The sequence below is a fragment of the Poromitra crassiceps genome, assembly GCF_964638095.1.
Source record: "Poromitra crassiceps genome assembly, chromosome: 1".
Classification (NCBI taxonomy): domain Eukaryota; kingdom Metazoa; phylum Chordata; class Actinopteri; order Beryciformes; family Melamphaidae; genus Poromitra; species Poromitra crassiceps.
The window spans coordinates 130,816,753-130,835,212 of NC_139623.1; the positions used below are offsets into that span (position 1 = coordinate 130,816,753).

The window sequence follows — 18,460 nt, forward strand, 5'->3', positions numbered from 1 at the left end:
TTAACGTAGAGTCCATCCAACAAACTGAAGTTCACGCTTGGAGGAGGAGGAGCGTCTGGTGTGGGCGATCCAGGAGGTAAAGGAGGAGACTCGGGTGTAGACTCCAGGTCTCTCAGGTCGCCCACAGCCAATCCCAAATGATGTCACACCTGCCGGGAACCAATCAGCACACAGAACGTCACTTCATTTATTTTTGCATTTGTATGTTTGCGTGTGTGGGGTGCATGGGTGGGTGAGTGTGTGTGTGTGTAGTGTGAGTGTGTGGGTGGGTTGGGGGTGTGGGTGTTCGACTGACCGGTCAGGATCCAGTGTGTGTCCTCCTCACACAGCAGTGGACCTCCAGAGTCACCCTGCAAACAACACACACACACACACATACGCGCGCACACACACACACACACACACACACACACACACACACACACACACACACACATCAAACTTTACACTTAACATTAAAATTTACAGTTTAAACTTAAACTGAAAGAAACAAGCCAACATTTTAGGAGATTCGCTTATTTATGTTTTTTATTTATAAGGACAGCACACATTAATCAACATTTCTGTAAATGTGCCAGAGTTAGCCACACTACACGTCCACATCAAACCATCCAAACCCCCCCTTGTGGTGGGCAGGGCAGTGTAGCTGTTATACCTGGCAGGAGTCGACTCCTCCCTGGGCCCAGCCAGCACACAGCATGCTGGAGGTGATGTTATATTCTGGTAACTGGGCCTGGCACTGAGCCTGGCTCACCAGAGGAACCTGGGCCTCCTGGAGAACATCTGGTAGAGAACCTGGAGAGACAGACTGAAACTGAAGGGTTGTCTATGTCACATGATATACAGTACGACAAGTGATTTGTTTTGAATTTATAGAGAGCAAAGTCACAGCCACTTCCGGTTTAGGCATACGAACCAGGGATTTCATCCACCATTCTTTTTTCCATAGACATTTCATAAAATGCGTATGAAAATAATTTTACTTAGACTGGAGGGCTTTGTAGCGATCTTAAATAAAAAGCTGTGACCCTTCTCTGACCAAAATCTTTCCTTCAACCTCCACAAGTGATTGGAAAAATATGATTCCCTCCCCGAACAAAATGTTATTATTCTTTGCTTGTGAAACAAATGTTCAATGTCAATATAAATCATAGGGCGAGGGCATCACGCATGGGACAAAAGCGTATACAGCTCGACTTGCATGAGATAAGAAAGGCCACATCTGGCCATGAAATAAAATATAAAAGTATGAGGCATACTATACTATTCACAAAGAATGGTCACCTCTCTTCAGTCAAGGCAGCCAGGCAGGTCTCCATGCACTGCGCATTCCACAACAAAACAACATCGCCAGCTCAGATGTTTCATTTGTTTTGTTTTCTCCAGATAGTCCCATATTCTGGTTTACAACACACTGGGCCCTATCGTGGCTTAGATGGTAATTTAGCGCTTGTGCCGGACGCAGCGCAAATTAATGGGCATTCCCAAGTCATCTGCTATTCTCTGTGCTCCGCAAAATTTCACCTGCGCGCGGCGCAAACAGGATTTGGGCGATCTTAACCACCAGAACTATTCACAGGTATGGACTGTCAATGCCTGGGCATTGCATCAATCAAACCAATCAGATTCCTGTCTCGCATTCCCAACACAGTATGCTGTAATTCTCTCCACGCGTAATTTGGAGATCTCACAACAACCATCGCATCATATACCTGTTAAAAACATCTGTGATTTGATGCAATTTGGGTTCTTTTGTTGACTGGAAAATAGAAACGTGTTTGCAATGGGGAAACAGGGACATTTGATTGACAATACTATTGCAAGTAGGCAGCATGTTTGTGGCTCTTTACATGTGATATAAGTTTTTCAGTGAATAATAGTTGATTGCCTCACTGAATATGTTATCTGTTATCCAATTTTAGCAGCAGAATTTGGTCCTGACATTTGTATTTTAATGGGACATTGTGCATATAGATAGACGTATCCAAAAGGAATTCCCCTGCACTGCGCTGCGCAGTGCGGAAAATAATGGTGCACTCAAGCGCAGCAGGGTATTTTTGCACTAAGAGCTGTTTAAGAGCTGCTTTTAGGTGCTCTTAAAATTGCGTGCACGCAAAGAATTTGCGGCATGCTGACGATAGCAGAAGCATTTTGTGAGATCAAGTCTGGTTTGGCATGGCCCATACCTGTGTCTGCGCTCAGATCCTGGTGCAAAACTGGATGGTATCATGTGCAAAATGACACTTACGATAGCATAAGACGCAGAGAAGATATTTGGCACTGTCATTCCGTGTATATTCCAACACAGTCTCACAGAAAATTGTATAATAGCAACGTTTTGGAGCAACGTTGCTATGTTACAATTTCGGCTCGAAAATTGTAAAATGGTAACGTTCTGAGATCTTAGGGTTAGCGTTAGGGTAGGGGGAGGGGTTAGAAACAGAAAATCTCCGTAAACCACGCCCAAACCACGCTCACCGCTGTAGATGTTACCATTTTACAATTTCTGAGCCGAAATTGTAAAATAGCAACGTTGCTCCACAAACGTTGCTATTTTACAATTTTTTGGGAGATCGGGTTGGTATATTCAATTATATCATTAGTAGTTGTATGGATAAAGAGTTTATTTGTTAAATATGTCGGTTAATTTGACTGAATTTCTTCTTTGTTCATAGGCATGTCCGCTGTTGCCAGCAGCACTCAGAAAGAAGTAGCCGTAGTGTTTTGGTGTCGCGCAGCTTAGTGATATGAACACAGGGAAGTGGGAACACAGGGAAGTGTTCTAGGCCCTTTGTTTTTACCACGTGCGCCAGCACACTGGTCAACTCGCGAGAAATTCAGTGATCATCACTCACTCAGTCAGTCATAGGATGGAAGGATGCTTTTCACTCTCGGGGATGCTCGATGAGTTTCACTCTCGTTTCCCGAAGGGGGGGTGTGTTTCAATACGCCTGACCCCGCCCGCTTGACGCAGCGTCAATTACAACGAGCGCACCTACATACACACACGGACTGCAGCAGCACAGCACCCACTGCTAAACACCAAGGGCTGAAAGTAAACCACTATTAATCAGCCACAAATGAGGCAGACATTACAAACAAACGTCAACTTCTGAGTTTTATGTCGATACAAAGGACTCAGGATGCTCTGGCTGTGTGGAATTCATTTCTTGATGAATTTGCAGATGTTTCTGTGGTATGTTTGGTCTTGTTTGGCTGCGGCCACTGGCTTCCTGCTTGTGGAAGACGGAGAGCAATCTTTGCAAATATCGAGTTCTGAAATGCGCGTTTCAACATTCCGACCCAGTGATCCTTTGTATCGACATTAAAAGAAGACATTAATTTATTTTTGTAAGTATTGGTTAGGTATTTTGCGATGATTTGAACATACACGGTATGGCCGCCAACTTCAAGCACCAGCCAGCCAGCCCGCCAGCCGAGCTGCAAGCAGATCCGTGTCAAAAGCTGGAACACTGAAATGTCACTATGGAGCTACAAAAACGAACCTTTTTGGACACCTGACCCAGCGAAAACCACATGGGATCGTTTAATGCCCCGATTATGAAGCAACCCAATTGCCAGAATCAAATGTCAAAAAGAATATTATGGAGCTACAATATCAACTCAATCAATTTGAATAGGCTACTATCCTACATACTGTAGGCTAGCCTATACATTTGCATTAGCTGATGCTAGCTAATGCTGATAGTTTTAGCTCTACAAATGTTAATATGGTACTTTATCTACTTTCAAAATTTGTATGTTTGTCTGTACAATGCAGATTCCCGTTATGAGGTCTTATCTAAATAACGCTTATTTGGATTTTCAATTTTAGAGGACCAGCTGGGACCGGGGCTATATGCCATTATCGAAATACATGCTACATGGTGTGTGCCGAATTGCTACATATCAAAACATTTCAATAAATATAAACCTAAAGCTTTCAGATTTGAAGGCTGCTACCAGGCTGTTTTTTCTCTTCTCTGCCTACCTGACGTCCTCTGGCCTCAGGCTCGGTTCTACGGGGGTGCAAAAGCATGCATTGCACCCTTATTTTAATTGTCTGCATGCTCAGTTGAAAAGTAAAAAAAAAAAAAAATGCTGCAGCTGCACACTTACTGTTTAAACTTGAATTATAATTGTTGTTTTTCTTTGTTCTTTGATGTGAATTTATGGGTTTTTGGCACCTATATGTAACCTTTTAAGGTTGAGATAATTGTATTATCATTATATGGTCCAAATATTTCAGTAAAGCACTTGAAACACTTGAGATATTCTTGCTTGGGTGGTATCATTCTACTTGAAATGATGGTAAAATGCATTATTTAGTAAAATAACATGTCAAATTAACATGAAAAATTTGACATGCCCACTCGGCCGGCCGCCTTTGGCCGGGCATCTGCACCCCTTCCTAGGATGCATCCCTAGTCATCTTGTTCTGGAACCGGCCCTGTCTGGCCTCCAGGGTTGGTCAGCTCCCTTTCGCGTTCCAACATCAACATCTTTATATTAATTTATATCAGCACCATCTTATCATTGTATCCAACCGTGCCTCTGACCAGACGACGGAGAATGAGCGATTATCTGCGATACATGATTCAGATTTAAATTCAACACCAGCACAAGGCCATCTTTCCTCAGTTTATTCTCACAAAAGCAAGCAAACATCTGATAAATAAACTGGTAAATGCACTGATAAATAAATGTTCAAATTCACTAGTCCTTAACGTTAAATAGTAGCGTTAAATCATATTGGTTCTCACCATTTAGCGTTAGCTGATGTTATTGCTCATTCCTCTCTCATTAACAACAAACTGATCGCCAGTAAGTAGCGTTAACGTTATACATCTCAGGAAAACAGAAGAGCTTAGAATAAGTCATGTACATGAAGATACAACACTTTAGCTGTAGCTATTTACACACAGCCTTTACAGAGCATTGTGCATGTTGTTTCAATGACATTAGCCGTCCGTCCATTGTTTCGAAATTGTAGAAATATCGCAATTATTTTGCGACAAACTGTAATGGAAACACAGCTACTGTTATAATCATGTTTTCCAGTTACTCCTGAGCAAACCAACTAATAAAATAGTATCATTCAAATATTAGTAAATTATCTAACAAAATTATTAATTAATTTCTGGTAATATGCAATATGATAAGAAAACAGTCGATATATGCGAATCTGCAGACTTCAATCAATCTGAACCACAAATAGCTTTTTTATCACAGTTGGCCAAAATAATGAAGTTATGAGTGGTGTCCCATTGCCTACAGTAGGTGATTGTTTTCAATCCCTACCCCTTGTGGCTCCGTTTGAAGGGCAAGAAAAATGTATAGTTTACAAACTCCAAAACTTTTGAACGAAAATACATAAGGACCTGGACTACTCCTCCAGTTTTCCCCTGACATATATTCAGGTGTTTGTTGTTTAACTTGTTTTTCTTCCTTTGAAATTTAAGAGAAGTTCAGTCATCAAGCCTTATTTCCCTACATTGATTGACGAGCTGCGAACATTAATTAGACAAACCCGACATGCTTACCTCATGCATCGAAACTGATAATATGTGTATATTAACATAATATTATTAACGGCGCAAAACCGGCGCAAATATGTGGGCATTAACAGTTTTTATATGGATATCTCGGGGAAGTGCTTTGACGTTGATGTTGTTCACAAGCTCCTCTTCTCGTAGCTGTTGAGACGAGACAGCTGGCTAACGTTAGTTAGAAAGCCCCCAAGACTGAGAGGCAGCAGCGCTGGGCTGCCCGGTAAACGCAAGTTACAATGTAGCCAAAGCTTCAGTTAGATTTCATCTGTTAAACCAACATTTGTTCCGAAAGGAAATAAATCATAACGTTAATCGAAATGCTATGGAAACATTAGCTAATCAACACAGAGCTGCAAAGATCAGTTCATCGGATAATTTTCCCCGTATGACGATGTTAAGTTGCCCAGAGCAACCGGAAGTCTGGCTTGTCTGGCTGCTAGGAGCTCAATCTCCGACAATGAAAATCAGATTTGCGTACAGGCGTCATTTTGATAAACTGACCTCATAGTGGGAATCTACATGGTTACTTTTGGCGAGATGCTTAATAAAGCATCCCTGGACTTGATGGTACTCATCATAGAACACACACAACAAGATCTGTTAAAAACAAAAAATGAGATCGAAGAAACGAAGTGTGAAATTATTAAGATTATGGATGCCCCCGCTCTTCAAACCCTACAAGAAAACATCACCATGGACACGGACAAATACAGAGAGCAACAACTTAAGATGAAAATCAAAAAATTCAAAAGAGACACTTATGATTATCGTGACAACAAGGTCTACCCGTGGAGACTCAACAACCCTGATGTGAGATACAAAAAACAAGTACACTTCCGGGAGGCAGCCTACACCTCAGAATCCAGTGCATCAGAATACCCCACCGATTCTGAACAGGCTTTTTTAGAAGAAGACGACCGGGCCTCAGATCAACGAGGCCCATTAAGACCCAACGTCCATGCCCCTACTCACCGAGGCCCACCGAGGTCCAACGAGACACGGCGACAGACCAGATTCGGAAGAAACGACGCCGGGGCAAACGAGGCTCGAAACAACCCACGACGATCCCAGCGACGACCGAAGGACAGGGACTGATCTACAACATGTCGGACAGTCCCCTTACAGCTCCTGCACAAAGCCTCCTAAATAAAGGTCTGTCCTATGTACCTACTCCCAAACTTGACCCTTTCAAACTTAAAGTTGAAATGTTCAAATTCTATAGATCTATCAAACTTAAATATTTCTATAGAAAAGACAATGTTCAAGTATATTCACCATCTAACACTCCCCCGTTGAGAGTCAAAAGTAAATTTTGTCCTCCAGTCAATAACTCTACCATTGACACATTTATCAAATTGGTAGATAAAGATATTGACAATCTAACAAAGACCAACAAACAGAGAGATGTGGGGAGAACAGAACGTGATATGCTCATAACATTGTCCAAAAATAAAGATGTCATTTATCGTCCAGCCGACAAAGGTGGTGGTCTATGTGTACTAAACAGAATAGATTATGTCAATATAGCTCTGTCTCAACTGTCTAATACTTCTTGCTATATGAAATTGGACAAAGATCCCACACTTGCTTTTAAGAAGGAAATTGACAGCTTCCTCCAGGATTCTTTACTAGAGGGCTGTATAACACAGAGTGTAAATTTCTAACTAAAGATAATCCTTCTGTTCCTTTGTTTTACTGTGTCCCTAAAATTCACAAATCTCTTTCTCATCCTCCAGGCAGACCTATAGTGGCTTCCAATGATAGCCTTACAGAGCCCCTCACAGTTTGTTGATCGCCATATGAGACCTATTGTAACCAAATTACCCTCTTATTTAAGGGATACAGGAGATTTTATCCAACAGCTTTCTGAGGTAAATATCCCTAACCCCACGGCCAACAACATTTTTTTGGTTACTCTAGATGTGGTCTCCCTTTACACAAATATCCCTCATGATTTAGGCATGGAATCTTTAAGATTCTTCCTAGATTCAAGGGAGGTACTGATACCTCCAACCAACTTCTTGGTGGAAATGACATCCATGATTCTACACAAAAACTATTTCCTATTTGAAAACTCCTATTATCTTCAACTGCAGGGGGCACCAATGGGTTCAGTTTTCAGTCCAGATTATGCAGGCATTGCCTTGGGCTTTCTAGAACATAATTCAGTATGGAACAATAATCCTTTTATTCACAACATGTTGTTATTTAAGAGATATATTGATGACATTTGTCTTATCTGGCAGGGAACCGAGGAAGAGCTACATAGATTTGTGTCCTATTTGAATAATCTGATCCCCACCATCAAATTCAACATGGAGTTTAGCAGAAGTGAAATCCCGTTTCTAGACACCCGTGTACTATTACAGGAAGGTAAATTATCCACTACTCTCTACACCAAGCCTACAGACAAGAACAGTCTATTACATGCCACCAGTGCACACCCCCCCGCTTTGAAAAAAGGCTTACCGTATTCTCAATTCCTCAGAATAAAACGAATCGGTAACACTTTACAATACTGGTGCAAACATGTGCATGAATGCATGCTTAACTCATGATGAATTAAGCCATTAATTGATGCTTACCGCATCATCAACTAATGAAAGGTATGTTTGATGAACACACCGAGTCATATATGAATTACTATTAATTAATTAGGCTATGCCTATATCATCATAGTTAATTCCTCATCAACACATACATTAACACACTGTGTTCAATAATACCGTAATTCATGTGTTAATTACCACTATCGACATCAAGCTCCCTGCAACCGGAACTTTAGCGTTACCAGACCGCAATGCCGATAGCCCACATCAGAACCAGCTGAGCGAGGCGGTGTGCAGCGTGTCAGGGACCGGCTGGATCTAACCTCTCCCAGCCATTACCTTGTTCATCATGGGCATTCCTTCCTCTTCGAAGCTTGGTCCACAGAACATGTGGCCGGTGTTTTGTGCCTATCTTACCGGGTGTCTAAATGCAGGACCCAGCAGGCCAGCCACCCCCTACCACTACCCAGGCTAAGAGCCTCTCTCCCGGCCCGACACCCAGGGCAGCCCCCCTACTACCACGGGTAAACCCAGCCCCACGTGACCTGCTCTCAGACCTGTTGACTAGTGAGCAGGGTCTGTCTGAGAGCAGGTCACTGGGGGCTGGGTTTACTTATTATTATTTCATATATATGTATGAGTTAAGTGTTGTGCCTCACAAGTGCCTATATCATTATGTATGAATTAATAGTTATGTGCCACATATAGTAAAGTCACGACATACGTATGTATTAATTAATTGTTATGTGCCACATATAGTAAAGTCACGACATACTTATGTATTAATTAATAGTTTTGTGCCACATATTGTAAAGTCACGACATAATGATATCCTCACAAATCATTAGCTAATGTAGATGGATGCTGATCATGAAATCACTTTTATACAGTATAGCAACACAATTGCATGCATTCCAGTCATGAGAACAATTCAAAATATATAGGTAATCAGTGAAGACCATCATTGGAGTTATAAAAGCACATTTAATTATCAAGTTTGTGAACATGTCCATTCTTCCCTGGAGCAAGGACTCGCTCTCCAGTGCCCCTTGTCTGTATCAGCTCGGGGAAAACAGTCTGGCCTCTCCCCTCTCCTCCCCACGGCCCGCGTTGCTCGATCTCTCCAGCGGGTCCAACTCCAACTTCCATCTCTCGTCCTTTTTCACTTGTGTTGCTCTTCACTTCCCGAACCAACGTGACTGTAGCGACAGGTCTCCACCATGCACGCACACACAACAAGCAAGCTAGCTATGCCACAAGCTAGCTAAATTGCTAAAGCTAACTTGCTACGGCTAGCTACCTGAAACTCTAACAAACCCGCTCGTTCCTCTTGCGATTGATATCCATTCGACACTGCCACCACCACTGTGACCGACTCTTAGGCTTTGCAGTTTGTACTCTTCGTAGAATAAGAACACGGAGGCTGCTGATATTTGCAAAACGACCACCACCTTGTGCAAACCACCTGGTTGCTCTCGACCACGAGAATAAGTGTCAAGAAAGACATGGCACACAAACAATTACTTACGTTGCCTCAGCCTGCCATCAAAAATAAAAGCACGCAGAGCGCAGTACTGCGTAGCTGGTTACAACATGAATTTAGACTTTTATTCTGAAAGTCTTGGCCGGAAACAATATGTTTTCTCGTGGATACCTTGACAGTGGCCCAGTAATAGCACGCTCACTCAGATGCCAGATTGGGTAAACGGATGCCAGATTGGGTAAACCCATATGGGCAAGCCTCTTTTAGGCTACTGTCAATTTGAGTTTACCCGTGAGCACCAAGCATCAATCACTCGATCAGCCTGAGCCACGAGAGGAGCCTCCATAAAATAGCGTAGCCTACACTACTACACTAGTAACAAGTAATCAGAATGATAGCCTACTGATAGTATCATAGACTACAGCACAGCTGCGTCACGTGAACTCACATTTCATTTGGAAATGAAATGTGAGTTCACGTGACGGGCTAGGCTAGCTCGGACAAGGAGGAGCGTGACTAGCGCATCCCGTCTTCGTTATGCAACGGGGGAAACTCAATCGATTTCCCGGTTGCAGGCGACTGGATGGGTGGTGGTAGTAGGGGGGCTGCCCTGGGTGTCGGGCCGGGAGAGAGGCTCTTAGCCTGGGTAGTGGTAGGGGATGGCTGGCCTGGGTCGTGCATGGCCCATTTCCACCGCTGGTATCAACGCGGTAGACACCCGGTAAGATAGGCACAAAACACCGGCCACATGTTCTGTGTCCCTGCAGTGGACCAAGCTTCGAAGAGGAAGGAATGCCCATGATGAACGAGCTAATGGCTGGGAGAGGTTAGATCCAGCCGGTCCCTGACACGCTGCACACCGCCTCGCTCAGCTGATTCTGATGTGGGCTATCGGCATTGCGGTCTGCTAACGCTAAAGTTCCAGTTGCAGGGAGCTGGATGTCGATAGTACATTTTATTTAGAGGCGCCTTTCAGAACACCCAAGGTCGCCTTACAGTGCATATAAAAACAGTTTCACGTAATAAGAACATAAATACATATTAAAAACAGGGCAAATTACAGCAGGAATAAAACATAGCTAAGAAGGAAGGAAAATGCAGATTGGTTGGGGAAAAGTGACATTAATAGTGGTAATTAACACATGAATTACGGTATTATTGAACACAGTGTGTTGATGTATGTGTTGATGAGGAATTAACTATGATGATATAGGCATAGCCTACTTAATTAATAGTAATTCATATATGACTCGGTGTGTTCATCAAACATACCTTTCATTAGTTGATGATGCGGTAAGCATCAATTAATGGCTTAATTCATCATGAGTTAAGCATGCATTCATGCACATGTTTGCACCAGTATTGTAAAGTGTTACCAACGAATCTGCAGTAGTGAATCAGATTTTGTAAAAGAGAGAGATATCATGTACAAAGATTTTGTTGAGAGAGGTTACCCTAAAAAATGGCTTGACACTGCTTTAACCAAATTGGACAATCAGAACCAGGTTGTGCAGACCAAAAAGAAACATTCATGTGCCTGCATCACCACTTTTAATCCTCTGAGCAATGATGTACGTAGTGTCATAGAGAAACATTGGCACGTTTTGTCAGCTGATCCTGAATGTGCTAAATTGTTTACTGATCCTCCTCTTTTCTGCAACTATAGATCTCAAAGCATCAGAGACTATATGGTGAAAGCAGACTGTTACATACCGCCCCAGCAACACACGGGGAGGCTGGATGGAGTCACCGGCTTCTACCCTTGCACACACTGTGTAGCATGTAAATATTCAAAGAAAATTAACACATTCAAAAGTGCAGTGACTAACAAACAATACACTATCAGACAATTTGTCAATTGTAGTTCATCTAATGTAGTCTACATGATTTCCTGTAAATGTAATCTCCAGTATGTAGGCAAAACTTCCAGACCAGTTTGCACACGTATTATAGAACATATGAGTGCCATCAGACGTAAGGACATTAAGTCTCCCATTGCCAGACATTTCATGGAAGCCGGTCACTCCAGAGCAGATCTGTCTTTCATAATAATTGAACAAGTTAAGAAATCTAGAAGAGGTGGTGATCTAGAAACTAAACTCCTTCAAACTGAATCTAGATGGATATATTATTTGCAGTCTGTTAACCCAGGGGGCATGAATGAAGATCTCTCCCTCCAATGCTACCTATAGGACCTTTGTATACTTATTCATGATGAAATGTTTTTGTACTAAGAATATGAACTTATCAATGTAAAACTTCCTGTTGAAATGTGTTTTGTGTATTAAGAATGTGAACACATATACATGTACAATCTATTTCATGATTTGTATAGCCTGGGTCAAAAACTGCATAGCTTTAGTCTCTTTGTAATTAGTCCACACCCCATCACCATGGTGATGATTTTGATTAATGATTCTCAGCACCTGAGCTGAATCTACCTAGAACTCTATAAGAGCCATTGTCTGTCTGTGATCCACATACCAAGCACTGACGAAGGTCCTAGGACCGAAACGTTTGCTTTTTTATTTTCACTATGAGCACCGAGCACTTTATGGGTAAATAAAAGAAAATTATATTTTCGCAAGTCTCAGTCTAAGGAGTCTTCCTTAAATTATTATGCAGTGAGCGAGTCTATTCTGTCAGCTTTCCTTCATATTCTCTGGACCACCGCACCTGCAGCCAAACCAGAACAAGGGACAAACAGTTTTCTCCAAAGTCTAGTGTACTTTTGGCGAGATAAAGATTATTAGAACTTAAAGTGCCATATTTACAGAGCTAGAGAAGATTGAGAAGATATACGCGCACTCTCACACTCACACACACATACACACACACACACACACACACACACACACACACACACACACAAGTCAAGTCAAGTCAAATTTATTTATATAGCACCTTTCATACACAAAGGCAATTCAAGGTGCTTTACAAAAAAATAATCGAAAAAACAAGCAGCAAAGCAGCCGACAGTTTTAGTTAGAATATATACTCAAATTAACAAACATGAAACATTATTTCTGTTTTAAATAAGTTACAAGGCATTCTTCAGTATTATTATTACATGTACAGTCCATTTGTTGGAAATGTACAGGAAAAAAAATTAAAAATTACAGGCCGAATACAGGTTTATTCTGCCGGGCTGGAGAGAGGCAGTAGTTTAGTAGCAGGCAAGAGTAAACATAAAGGTCTTTAGCTTGGATTTAAAAATAGGCAGAGTAGGGGCAGATCTAATGTGTTCAGGGAGTTTGTTCCAGTTATGAGAGGCATAGTGGGAGAACGCGGCTTCACCATGTTTTGATTTGGTCCTCGGGACAATTAGTAGACCAGTGCCTGAAGATCTCAGGGATCTGGATGGTTCATAGTGTAGAAGCATTTCAGAGATGTAGTGTGGGCCTGACCCGTTGAGAGATTTGTAAACTATTAGCAGAATTTTAAAGTCTATTCTAAGATTTACTGGCAGCCAATGCAGGGATTTGAGAACTGGTGTAATGTGTTCAGCTTTCTTGGTTCTTGTTAGAACTCTAGCAGCCGCATTCTGAATGAGCTGTAGTTGTTTAATAGCTTTTTTGGGAAGACCATTGAAAAGACTGTTGCAGTAGTCTAGCCTGCTAGAAATGAAAGCATGAATTAGTTTTTCAAGATCTTGTTTGGACATATAGCCTCTAATCCTTGCTATATTTTTTAGATGATAGAAGGCAGATTTTCTTATAAGCTTGATGTGGGAGTTGAAATTTAGATCAGAGTCAATAATAATGCCAAGATTTTTTACCTGGTCCTTTGGCTTCAAAGATAGGGATTCGAGGTGAGCAGTAACTTTGAGCCTATCTTCTTTTTTGCCGAAGACAATTATCTCTGTTTTGTCTTTATTAAGTTGGAGAAAATTCTGGCACATCCAATCATTAATTTGCGCAAGGCACTGACACAGTGTCTCTATGGGGGCATAGTCATCCGATGAGAGGGCTATGTAAAGTTGGGTGTCATCTGCATAGCTATGGTAAGCTATTTTGTTTTTTTGCATAATTAGGCCTAGAGAGAGCATATAAAGGTTAAATAGGACAGGACCTAAAATTGATCCTTGGGGTACCCCACATGTCATTTTGGTTTGGTCAGATGTGTAGTTGCCAATGGAGACAAAGTAGTTCCTGTCTTGCAGATAAGATCTGAACCACTCTAGGACCGTGCCGGAAAGCCCGACCCAGTTTTCCAGTCTGTCCAGTAGAATTTCGTGGTCAACCGTGTCAAAGGCAGCGCTGAGGTCTAGTAACACTAAGATTGAGATTTTACCTGAATCAGTGTTCATTCGGATGTCATTTATAACTCTGATAAGCGCAGTTTCGGTGCTATAATGGGGTCGGAAGCCTGATTGGAAGGGATCTAGGAGGTCATTGGAGGATAGAAAGCTATTGAGTTGTTGGTAGACAGTTTTTTCGAGTATTTTGCTAATAAAGGGAAGATTTGATATTGGTCTGTAGTTGCTGATTATAGAGGGGTCGAGGCTACGCTTCTTTAGCAGGGGCTTAACAACTGCAGTTTTTAGAGATTTTGGAAAAATGCCTGTAAGAAGAGAGGTATTAAGTACATACCTGTGCCTGGGTAGCGAGCAGATGGCGGTATTTGACAATTTAGCAGCTAAATCATAGATTATTGAAAGATATTCCATATTAAAGACTGAAATGCTATAACAGAAGTGGAGTATTGGCCAGAATGACATGAACATTTGGACACTTATTCAGCGGGTATCTTGCATGTTGCGTTCAGGTGCACTGTAAAAAAAAAAGAAAAAGAAAATTGCAATTCCATCGCGGGCCACACGGGGCCGCATGTGGCCCGCGGGCCGCCAGTTGAGTATCACTGCTGTATAGTGACTGAGCTGGACAACAGGCGATTTGATACTTTTATCAAAACCAGCTCAGTGGCCTTGTGGTCTGAGTGTATTAGCCTAGTTTAGTTGTTATAAATTAAGGTTTTGTTTTTCTCCAAAGAAATTTCCAGAGGGGGGCTTAGGGGGGGCTTGGCTAATTTCAGGGGGGGCTCAAGCCCCCCCTAGCCCCCCCTGGAGCCGCCACTGGCTACGTCATGAAGGCAAGTCAATCTGATTGGTTGGCGTTGGCACGCCCAGACAATGATAGACAGACGGTCCATGCAATCACCTGCCAAGTAGCTTGAAAAAAGTGACCGCCCTCTTCAGCAGTGTAGCTTGGCAGATTCCAGATGGATGTAGGTTGTGAAACAAATGTGAAGCAACCTACATCCATTTGGCAGCATCAGGTTACACCAATCAAACATTATCCAACAATGTTTGATTGGTGTGCCATGGGCTTAAGAGTGATACAGGTGTTCAGAGTTGCTCACCTTGCTCAGCGTCTCTTCCCCATCCGGCGATGAAACAATTCCTTCCGGCTTCAAACTGCTGTCCATCCCGAGGCAAACACACCGACTGGACCCCCGCTACACAACACATACACACACACACACACACACACACACACACACACACACAAGCACGTAAGCACGCACGCACGCACGCACGTACACACACACACACACACACTTTAATACACACTTTAACACACACTTTAGCCACTTTTACACAGAGATCCCACAATATTGTCGTTACGAGGACCCGCAAATGAGTCAGCGTTGCCTTTTTACACAGAAAATAATTTTACACAGCGCGAACCGGGGTTCCGGCATTACGTTTTATCATTGCCATGGAGATGTAAGACAGAGCTACTCTTCCTCCCCGGGAAAGACTGTCCCCTCACCGATCTTTCCATATCCATTGACAACACTACGGTGTTTCCCTCTCAAACAGCTAAGAACCTTGGAGTGATCCTTGACAATCAGCTGTCCAACTCAGCCTACATCGCAGCAACTGCCCGCTCCTGTAGGTTCTCCCTGTACAACATCCGCAAAATCCGTCGGTTTCTCACAAGGGAAGCAACACAACTCCTGGTACAGGCACTGGTCATCTCTCGCCTGGACTACTGCAATGTTCTTCTGGCTGGGCTACCTGCTTCAAGATTCAAGATTTCAAGATTTTTATTGTCACTCCATGGTACAAGTATCACGTGTGAAATTCTTGTGCTGTGGACTCCGTTTACAACATAGTACAAGTACAAGTGGTGTTCGGGGTGTGGAAGGGAGAGGTACTACCTTTAAGGTTGATACGGTCGCAGCACTGGTGCACTAGCACTAGTGCTGGTTGAAACCTTACTGGACCTCACCAGCACCCAGCTCCTGTCTATGGCTCCAAGTAGCAGAGTTTTCTGCGGCCACACCACGGTAAACTGCTTCGACCGGCAGGCTAAACTAGACAAGGGTAGCCAGGGGGTCTCCGGCCCCCTGGTGAGAGCTTGGAGAGGAGATAGGCACCACCAAGCGTATTTGCCTAATGAAATGTCATGATGGAAAAACAGTCAAGTATCTACATGCTGGATCGGTCGAGGCCCGGAAAAACATCACTAACGACCGCGCTACCCACTGCCTTGCCCCAGGGTGGGGGCGACAAGTTTACTACTGGGACAAGACCAAGACCAACACCAACAACATCAACACTCAGCCTCCCAAACAATGACACCATTATTGGGACATGGAATGTTCGCACACTGTATGCCTGCGGGAAAGTGAGGGAACTGACCCATGAACTAGACAGATACAGATGGGACATCCTTGGACTGGCTGAGGTCAGGTGGACTAGCTGTGGTGAGACCACCACAGAAGAAGGCCACAAGCTATGGTACAGCGGAGAGGATGGTAGACACCAACATGGAGTTGGCTTTATTGTAAACAAAAACAAAATAAACTCAGTCATCAGCTGCACGCCTATATCCAGCAGGCTCATCAGCATCCGGATCGCAGCACGGCCCCTGAACATAACCATCATTCAAGTGTATGCCCCAACGACGGACTATGACGATGAAGTAGTTGAAACTTTCTACGAGGAGCTAGAGAACACCATCAAGAAGACACCCAAGAAGGACTTTCTTGTCATCCAAGGCGACTGGAACGCCAAAATAGATACCGATGCATATGACCACTGGGGAGGAACAGCAGGACGTTTTGGTCTAGGCGAAACGAACGACAGAGGATTGCGACTTCTGGACTTCGCTAAAAGCCATAACCTCACCGTAGCCAACACGCTGTTCCCACATAAAATCTCCCGCAGAACAACATGGCATGCGCCGAACGGAAAGACACATAACCAAATCGACTACATACTCACCCCACAAAGGTTCAAATCAAGCATCAACAAAGCCCGAACCAGAACTTTTCCTGGTGCGGACATTGGAAGTGACCACGACATGGTACTGATGACACTCAAACTCAGACTGAAGACTCAAAAGAAACACAATAACCCACGCATCAGATTTAGTCTAGACAGACTGAAAGATCCACAAGTTGCAAGAATATTTGAGGCAAACATAGGAGGAAAATTTGCAACACTTAACTTACTACAAGACATAGACTCACTGACAGACAACATAGAGAAAGCACTTATAGAAACAGCAACGGAAGTACTCGGGAAGGACAGGAAGAAAAACAAACCATGGGTCACTGATGACATCCTAGATCAATGTGACCTTAGAAGGACCCTCAAAAAGACGAAGAAGGATGACCCAGAGGCAGCAAAGCTGCATACCTCTGTGAATAGAAATATCAGGAGGATGATGAGGAAAGCAAAGGAGAAGTGGATCACAGACCAGTGTGAAAACATAGATGCAGGGATACGACAGGGCAACAGCAAAGCAGCTTACACAACACTAAGGACACTGACAAGGACACAACAACCTACAGCCACAATAATAGAAGACAAGCATGGATCACTATTAACCGAAAAAGCAGAAATAACCAATCGATGGACTGAGTATTGTCAGGAACTATACAACTTTGCAATAACACCAGACCCCAACATAATAACCAAGGCCATGCAGTCCAGCAGTGACTGTGAGGATGCACCAATACTGCAAGCCGAAGTAGAGGAGGCAGTAAAGAGCCTAAAAATGGGCAAATCACCAGGCATCGATAACATCCCAGCAGAGCTTTGGAGGCATGGGGGGCAAATAAGTATAATAGCACTGACACACATCTGCCAAAAGATATGGGAAACCAAGCAGTGGCCCCAAAAATGGACCCAATCTCTGATTATCCCCATCCCCAACTACCCAAGAAAGGAAATTCAAGGCAGTGCCAAAACTACAGAACCATCAGCCTCATCTGTCACGCTAGCAAAGTAATGCTGCGGATCATCCTGAACAGACTGAGGAACAAGGCAGAGGAAATTCTTTCAGAGGAACAGGCAGGATTCAGACCAAAAAGGAGCACCACCGAACAGATCTTCAACGTCAGACTACTGATCGAGAAGCACCTTCAGCACCAGCACGACTTGTACCACAACTTCATTGACTTTAAAAAAGCCTTTGACCGTGTGTGGCATGAAGGGTTATGGCAGGTTCTCAGACATTACAACTTCAACAATAATCTCATACAGGTCATTCAAGCCCTTTACGCGGACTCAAGCAGTGCAGTACTCATAAACAACAGCATGGGAGAACTCTTCAAAACATCAATCGGGGTCCGCCAAGGCTGTCTCCTCTCCCCTGTCTTGTTCAATGTCTTCCTGGAGAACATCATGGAAAAAGCACTCCAAGATTTCGTCACCTCCATTACCATCGGGGGAAGACCCATCTCCAACCTGCGCTTCGCTGATGACATCGACCTTATGGGAAAAAGCGAGGCTGAACTCCAGGAACTCACCACCAGACTGGAAGAGGCGGCGAGAGCATATGGCATGGAGATAAGTGCAGAGAAAAGTAAGATTCTGGTCAACAGCCACAATCACTTACCACCACCAAACATCAAAATGA

General features: G+C 43.2%; 1 protein-coding gene across 1 annotated transcript in view; it reads right to left on the minus strand.

Annotated features, from left to right (window-relative positions):
• LOC310773199 (enteropeptidase-like) overlaps nucleotides 1-18,460 on the minus strand; it is a gene marked incomplete at both ends in the record, with an annotated part of 66,079 nt that continues 47,619 nt past the window's right edge. Inside the window, 4 exons of the mRNA XM_083633097.1 lie at nucleotides 1-149; nucleotides 296-350; nucleotides 656-795; nucleotides 14,946-15,041. Coding sequence (XP_083489223.1) covers nucleotides 1-149; nucleotides 296-350; nucleotides 656-795; nucleotides 14,946-15,041 — 440 coding nt within the window. The remainder of the gene's footprint in view (nucleotides 150-295; nucleotides 351-655; nucleotides 796-14,945; nucleotides 15,042-18,460) is intronic.